The sequence below is a fragment of the Penaeus japonicus genome, unplaced genomic scaffold (genome assembly GCF_977035675.1).
Source record: "Penaeus japonicus unplaced genomic scaffold, GWHDUDI00000001_assembly GWHDUDI00000025, whole genome shotgun sequence".
Taxonomy (NCBI): Eukaryota; Metazoa; Arthropoda; class Malacostraca; order Decapoda; family Penaeidae; genus Penaeus; species Penaeus japonicus.
This window is the reverse complement of record NW_028234427.1, coordinates 19,154,457-19,161,956: the sequence shown is the minus strand read 5'-3', so window position 1 is coordinate 19,161,956 and position 7,500 is coordinate 19,154,457. Positions and strand designations below refer to the sequence as shown.

Sequence of the window (7,500 nt, the reverse complement as noted above, 5' to 3'; positions counted from 1 at the left end):
TTTATATGAAGCTCCTGAAGAACCAGCTCCAGCCCCTAGTGGCTTGTACGAAGCTCCCGAAGAACCAGCCTCAGCCCCTAGTGGCTTATATGAGGCTCCTGTAGAACCAGCTCCAGCACCAAACAACCTGTATGAAGCCCCAACAAACTTGTATGAAACACCCTCTGAGCCAGCCCCTGCCCCAACCGGCCTATACGAAGCCCCATCTGAGCCAGCCCCTGCCCCTACTAGCCTATACGAAGCCCCATCTGAGCCAGCCCCTGCCCCAACCAGCGTATACGAAGCCCCAACCAGCCTATACGAAGCCCCATCTGAGCCAGCCCCTGCCCCTACTAGCCTATACGAAGCCCCATCTGAGCCAGCCCCTGCCCCTACTAGCCTATACGAAGCCCCATCTGAGCCAGCCCCTGCCCCTACTAGCCTATACGAAGCCCCATCTGAGCCAGCCCCTGCCCCAACCGGCCTATACGAAGCCCCATCTGAGCCAGCCCCTGCCCCTACTAGCCTATACGAAGCCCCATCTGAGCCAGCCCCTGCCCCAACCGGCCTATACGAAGCTCCATCTAAACCAGCCCCTGCCCCAACCAGCCTATACGAAGCCCCATCTGAACCAGCCCCTGCTCCAACTAGCCTATATGAAGCCCCTTCTGAGCCAGCCCCTGCCCCAACCAGCCTATACGAAGCCCCTTCTGAGCCAGCCCCAGCCCCAACTAGCTTATATGAAGCTCCCTCTGAGCCAGCCCCAGCTCCGACCAGCCTGTACGAAGCCCCACCCAAGTCGGCTCCAGCTCCAACTAACTTGTATGAAGTTCCCTCTAAGCCCAGTGGCCTTTACGAAGTGCCCGCAAGTGCGAATGCCCCGGTTGCCTCTGTTGCTAAGGTGGGTCTTCATTTTCATTACAATTACAGGATTGTAAACTTGAGGACGCGTACATAGTATATGCTCTAGGGGTGTATGTGTGCACTGTACGTACGAAGTATGTATTTGTGTATATGTTATACGTATATACTAGTATGTCTATGTAATCTAGGGTTGTTTGTGTGAACATAGATGTATATGTAGATATAGATAGATAGGTATATGACCATTCAGAATAGTAGATTAACACACGCCTCCCTTCTGCCACAGCCGATGAAGGGCATGCCGTACAACTTCCAGTGGGGAGTGGAAGACGCCGATTCCGGTAACATGTTTACCCACCAGGAGGACAGCGATGGCAACAGCACCCGGGGCCAGTACCGCGTGAACCTCCCCGACGGTCGCGTTCAGGTTAGTTGTATGTCGTTACACTTCTGCTCGGTAAGTAATAGTCCCGTGCTTCCCAGGTTGATGTAAATGTACAAGTAAATATACGTTTGAGTCTGCGTTATTGAACTTTAGAGGTCGTTGACTAGTGAATTGGCGAATGTATCAAGAGTAATGAATACCAATCCTTTCGCTTTATAGAAACAAGGAACTATATACAAATGAGTAGAAAAGCAAAACACTTGAGAAAACATCAAGAAAATAATATATCTTTCAGGTTGTGAGTTTCTACGACAACGGGGGAGGATTCCACGCCAATGTGTCCTACGAATAGAAGTTCTCCTCACGGCCACGAGCTGCACCCGTCCGCCCGACGGACTTGGCGTTCTTTTTGGAATAGTTTCGGCAACAGCATTTTTTACAAGTGTATATGTTAGTTCTAAGTTATGCGAATATATATATATATATATATATATATGATGCATGTATAACTTGGATCACGGTATTAACGTTCAAGTTATAATCTCCTCCTGTTTTGTATACATCTTTGTAGTCGGCATTTCCCTTTTCTTTCAACAGATAGTCAAAACAAGAACTTGCAATCTCTAGGTAAATCACAGTCTTGCTTTCCCGTGAACCACAAATAGGCGTAAAGAGACGAAGCTTAAATGTTTTGCTTCTACAATTTGCAATAATAACAAAGGGTCGTATACTGATATTGCTCTAAAAAAAAGTTGCAATTATAAACAAAAACGTAGAATAGTCAAGAAGAATTGAACATAGTTTCGTCAGTCGAGTCGTCGACCGGTTACGTAACAAATTAAAAATTGGTGAAACATAATGTAAAAATGCGGGTTAAGATGGATCTTGTAAGGGAGCAATACATGTACGTGATATGATGAACCTGGGTTCCTATTTATTAAACGATGTTGATGTGATTTCTCTTTTTATTCTCATACATTAACGGTATTCTTACAATTGATATGTACATAAAATGCAACGGACATATTTCCATTAATGAGAGAGAGAGAGAGAGAGAGAGAGAGAGAGAGAGAGAGAGAGAGAGAGAGAGAGAGAGAGAGAGAGAGAGAGAGAGAGAGAGAGAGAGAGAGAGAGAGAGAGAGAAAGAGAGAGAGAGAGAAAAAAGAGAGGGAGAGAGAGAGAAAGTGAGAGAGAGAAAGAGAGAGAGAGAAAGAGAGATTGATAGAGAGAGAGAGAGAGAGGGAGAAAGAGAGAGAGAGAAATAGAGATTTGGAGAGAGAGAGAGGGGGGGGGGTAGAGAGAGAGCATAAAACTCTAACTTTACTATTACAATTACTAATATATAAAATCTCGGAATCGCAAACCAGATTCATGAAGATGTATTACATCTCTTACTCTAAGAACTTACGATGATTCCCATATATTTTTGTCCTTAGGACACACATAAACAACAAGAGGCCTTTTGCCGCCTTAAAAGAATTAAAACAAGAATAAAGTAATATACAAATAATGATTTCAAATAAATTTAAAATATCCTGAAGTATGTCATTTGACAATTTAATATTACACAGACGAAATTCGAAGACTCTTAACTGAAGCGAATTGCGTCAGATACGAAACCCTGATAAGATATCAGAGCTCTGATAAGACAACAGATACTACATAGATTACAACGCAGGTGTCTGCTTAAAGAAAAAAAAAAAGAGTTCCTGCGATATTGAAGAAGAGATAACTTCTGCACCAAGTGTCCATCTCTTCCTGTACAGAGCAGGCAGGCAGGCAGGCACGAGGTTTGAGCCACTTCAGAATTTTGGAAGAATTGAGTGACACGATTTCCTTTCTTTAAAAGTTAATCCCGGGGAATAAACAGCATAATATCATGGTTATAAGTCTACTAATAATAACATGATTACTTAGAACTGCTATGTTTATCCATAAGACATTGTTCTTAGAACCTGGAGGTTAACAATAAGGTGAAAACCAACATCATAAGGCTGGAAGTTGTGACCCGCGCTCCATTGTAGACTGAGTGGAAAGAAAGAAAATGAATTAGTTCCCCTTGAATCACGTTTTCTTTATGTGGATATTTTTTTCGCTTTATTTTTTTGATATGCAAACACTAAACGGCAATTATACAGAATGTATGTATTTTTATATAATGCAAAATGCGAGTAGAAGACGGCTTTTATCGCATGTCAATTCAACAGTTTTTTTTCGTTTTTTGAAAAGGTGATTAAATATTTGACATTTATAATACGATTATCAAAATGCTTATCAGCCACTGAGAACACACTGCTCACATATCTCATTATATTTAATATCATACTACAGTCATTCACTTCTAATTATTATTTTTCTTGCTTAGACATAGTACTATAGACATTCGTTACTTTAACAGCAAAAAAATACACATTTCACCTTTGATTTATACTGGAAATTCAAAAATCCAGTATTGCAATCCTCATATAAATACTTACTGCAATATGGCAACTCCAGCGCGGTGGACGGCTGGCCACCTTCTGACGACCATGTGTGTTTGTCATTGTTGCAGGTCACACGCAGCCTCCAGTAATAGGTCACGGTGTCGTTTATCTCCCAGTAGGCCTCGTAACCGCTAGCGCATTTGAACTGGCGGAGGCGGTTAGCTTAGACGGGGTCTCGGAGGATATGGAGGGATATGAATCATTTTGGGAGAAAGGCTTTGTAATTAACGATTCCATGTTTGAAACTGCGTGATTTTAATGCAGGTATGCTTTGTTAATATTACTAATTCTCAGTCATACATTTTTTTCTTCTGAGTGGACTCGGTTGGAGTGGAATTCCTCGTTTAGGGCAGGATTCTATTCCGATTGGGATTTGGTGAAAGGTTTCTATATTTTTTTCTGTAAACATTTGTGCTCACACACACACACACACACACACACACACACACACACACACACACACACACACACAACAAACAAATACACAATTTCTAATAAATAGAACGTTCATTTAACCACATCACAAACTAAGTATTCAGAATTACATTTGCCTAATACCATAAAGAAATAAACAAGGAGTAGGATAAACAGGCTCATCAATCTAGTACGTTATATTTAAAAGTTAATCAAACCACAAAGAAACAAACTGACCAATCATAACTGTCCTTTCAATGAAACAAAGAATGAATCACCTAAACCAGTGGTTATTAACCTTTTGACCAGTACGCCTCTCTTAGCCCCCCCCCCTCCCACATCAGATCTACAACCTTATCTTTCATATAAAATTCCCTTCCAGATATTGAGAAGAAAAAAAGAAGAAAATGGCGTTTTTGGTCTCCCATGACCACGAATAACACAGACAAACATTCAATTACCAGTATATTTAGTGGGTTTGCTTACTTCTTTCAACTATTCAATCACATTCTTCTTCATGACCCCCCCCCCCCCAACTGGAAAAGACCTACTTCTGCTAAGTTCACAGCGACCGACAAAGACCCGCACCAACCTCGGCTACGACTGGTGACACGCCTGCCTGGTGGCACTCCCCGCGGCAGTTCTCTTGGCACTCGAAGAGGTCGATGATCATGTTCTCGTCCACCAGAGGGATGGCTGGACACCCCTGGTCGTCAACTGAGGGGGAAAATACATAATACACTAACTATCCGCTGTTAAGGAAATGATAACATGAATGATTCATACTTTCAACATTCACGGATATTTATATTATTTATGCACACGGTTTGGGGGAGAGAGAGAGAGAGAGAGAGAGAGAGAGAGAGAGAGAGAGAGAGAGAGAGAGAGAGAGAGAGAGAGAGAGAGAGAGAGAGAGAGAGAGAGAGAGAGAGAGAGAGAAAGTGGAGTAAAGGGAAAAAAAGGAAGAGAAAAGAAACAACACTCCCACCAACAGCGCCCAACACATCACAACGCTATACCTTCACTGTACAACAAGCTGTTGGCGGGGTCTCGAAGCAGCTTTGTCTCGCGTGTAAAGTTGACGAAGGAAATCTCCGTCAGGCAATAGAACGTCGAATCCCGTGGAATGTCTTCGATCTGAAGTGAAGGAGAGAAAATATGCACGCGAGAACCGATGATGTAATGCGAAATTACGGAAAGGATGAGATGGAAAGAAGAGAGATAATGAGGAACCGGCAGTAAGGGAATAGGGTCTATTAGCAATAGAGGTTAAAGGAGAGGAAAGGGGGAAGTTACGGAGGGAATATGTGAGAAGTAGGTAGTGAAGAGAAATAAAGAGGGAGAAAAAAAAGGATGAGGTACAGGATAAGAAAAACAATACTAATAAAACTAACAGTAATGGTAAAAACTTATTATGAAAATAGCAATGATACCAATATCAACAAGAACAACAATACAAATAAAAGTATGAATGTAGATGACAATAGTAATTACACTAATTACAATAACCCCAATAATATCAGTTTAAAAAGCGATACCAATCTCCGTATCATGATCCCTCACAGCTTCCTCACTCACCATCAGCGGGGTTTCTCTCATGAAGGCGTACCACGTCTTGTTCACGAACTGGTGATAGAAAAGCCCCCCCCGTATGGCCTCCCCCAGGCCATTGGCCGTGTTGTTCCAGAAGCCGCATGTGATGTCGGGCTTTGGGTACATGGCGGGCGTCGTGAAGTTCCAGTACACGGTGCAGTTCTCGACTGACGCCGACATTTCGTATTCGTCATGGTAGTAGGCTGTCACGAGAGACGAGGAGGCGGGGTTGTACAGGTACAGTTTGACTGTGTGATGATATTACATATAATGTATGTGTGTGTGTGTGTGTGTGTGTGTGTGTGTGTGTGTGTGTGTGTGTGTGTGTGTGTGTGTGTGTGTGTGTGTGTGTGTGTGTGTGTGTGTGTGTGTGCGTGTGTGTGTGCGCGCGCGTGTGTGAGAGAGAGATTTATAGAGAAAGAGAGATTGAAAGAGAAAGAGAGAGATAGAGAGTGAGAGAGAGAGAGAGAGAGAGAGAGAGAGAGAGAGAGAGAGAGAGAGAGAGAGAGAGAGAGAGAGAGAGAGAGAGAGAGAGAGAGAGAGAGAAAGAGAGAGAGAAAGATCTACATATGCATGGATTTTTTCTTTCTTGTATTCATATGTGCATATGCATGAAGTTATTAGCTACGTAAGAAGCAGCTTTATCGTTATTGTTAAACAGTTTTACTGGCTAATGGCTATATCAATATGTTGAATAATACACATGGCACGGATGAATATGAAGAATTAGAGGAATATGGAACATGAAGGGATAGGACGACTGTTTGTAAACCATTCAAACCTGCATTAAACTAATCATAAACTTTTATATGCGATCCCAGCATGAGCCTGACAAAGTATGCACCTGACTATTGCAGCAAAATCTTGGGTGTGGACTACACAAGTATTAGGAATATATATAGCATAACGACATTACGCGGTACTAATAACAATGAATACACAATGCATGGAAATCTATCCACATACAGCCTTAGTTGCGAAATATCACCAAAACAAAGGCTTAAGAAAATGAATGCCCCATCAGGAAGACCCAAGAAATAACCACAAAATGACGAAATAAAAGGAAATGGCACACTGCCTGTAACGCTATTTCTACAACGAGAAATGAGACTGCTTTGCGCTTCGAGTGGACACTTGAATCTATTTGAAGATTTAGTTTCGTGTGTGTGGTTGCATATGCATATGCATACACACGACATCCTGACTCATCACACATGCAGCACTTCTCGTAATGACTCACCGAACATCTGGAGTTGATATTCATCTTGGACGGGATTCACAGCGACGCTGGGGTTGGCGTGGTGCACTTTGCAGGTGTACAGGCCCCGCATCATGGGGCCAGGTGCTATGAAGTGGATGTTGGGTCCGTTTTCCTCCACTCCCTGCTGGAGGGGCACGTACACTGTGTGTGTGGGGGGGGGTGTCATTTCAGCCAATCATTTTCATTTTATATGTTATTTAGTGATGGTCATGATGCACACACACACACACATACACACACACACAAAAACACACACACACACACACACACACACACATATATATATATATATATATATATATATATATATATATATATATATATATATATATATATTAGCTATTGCTGGAGGAACAAACGAACTATGCCTCTGGCAAGAAAAGCATTGGTCCTTTTCGGCAAATATGGAAAAATCCGTTCTAAATATTCAATCTTCGAGGTTTTATGGTTGCATCTGATTAACATAACCGGTTAAATAATTATAAACTAATATCTTAATTAACTTAATTGACTTTCCAAAC

General features: G+C 42.2%; 2 protein-coding genes across 2 annotated transcripts in view; one reads left to right on the top strand and one right to left on the bottom strand.

Moving 5' to 3' along the window:
• Positions 1–2,184, top strand: part of LOC122257783 (uncharacterized) — a 4,085-nt gene extending 1,901 nt beyond the window's left edge. Inside the window, exons 2-4 of the mRNA XM_043023278.2 lie at positions 1–880; positions 1,130–1,270; positions 1,524–2,184. The exon at positions 1–880 is cut by the window's left edge and continues 593 nt beyond it. Coding sequence (XP_042879212.2) covers positions 1–880; positions 1,130–1,270; positions 1,524–1,580 — 1,078 coding nt within the window. The 3' untranslated portion in view covers positions 1,581–2,184. The remainder of the gene's footprint in view (positions 881–1,129; positions 1,271–1,523) is intronic.
• The window catches only part of LOC122257784 (uncharacterized), a 10,636-nt gene continuing 5,315 nt past the window's right edge, over positions 2,180–7,500 (bottom strand). Inside the window, exons 3-8 of the mRNA XM_043023279.2 lie at positions 6,959–7,120; positions 5,704–5,921; positions 5,145–5,262; positions 4,718–4,842; positions 3,706–3,856; positions 2,180–3,253 (exon numbers count right to left, since the gene is read on the bottom strand). Of these exons, the coding sequence (XP_042879213.2) occupies positions 3,177–3,253; positions 3,706–3,856; positions 4,718–4,842; positions 5,145–5,262; positions 5,704–5,921; positions 6,959–7,120 (851 nt within the window). The 3' untranslated portion in view covers positions 2,180–3,176. The remainder of the gene's footprint in view (positions 3,254–3,705; positions 3,857–4,717; positions 4,843–5,144; positions 5,263–5,703; positions 5,922–6,958; positions 7,121–7,500) is intronic.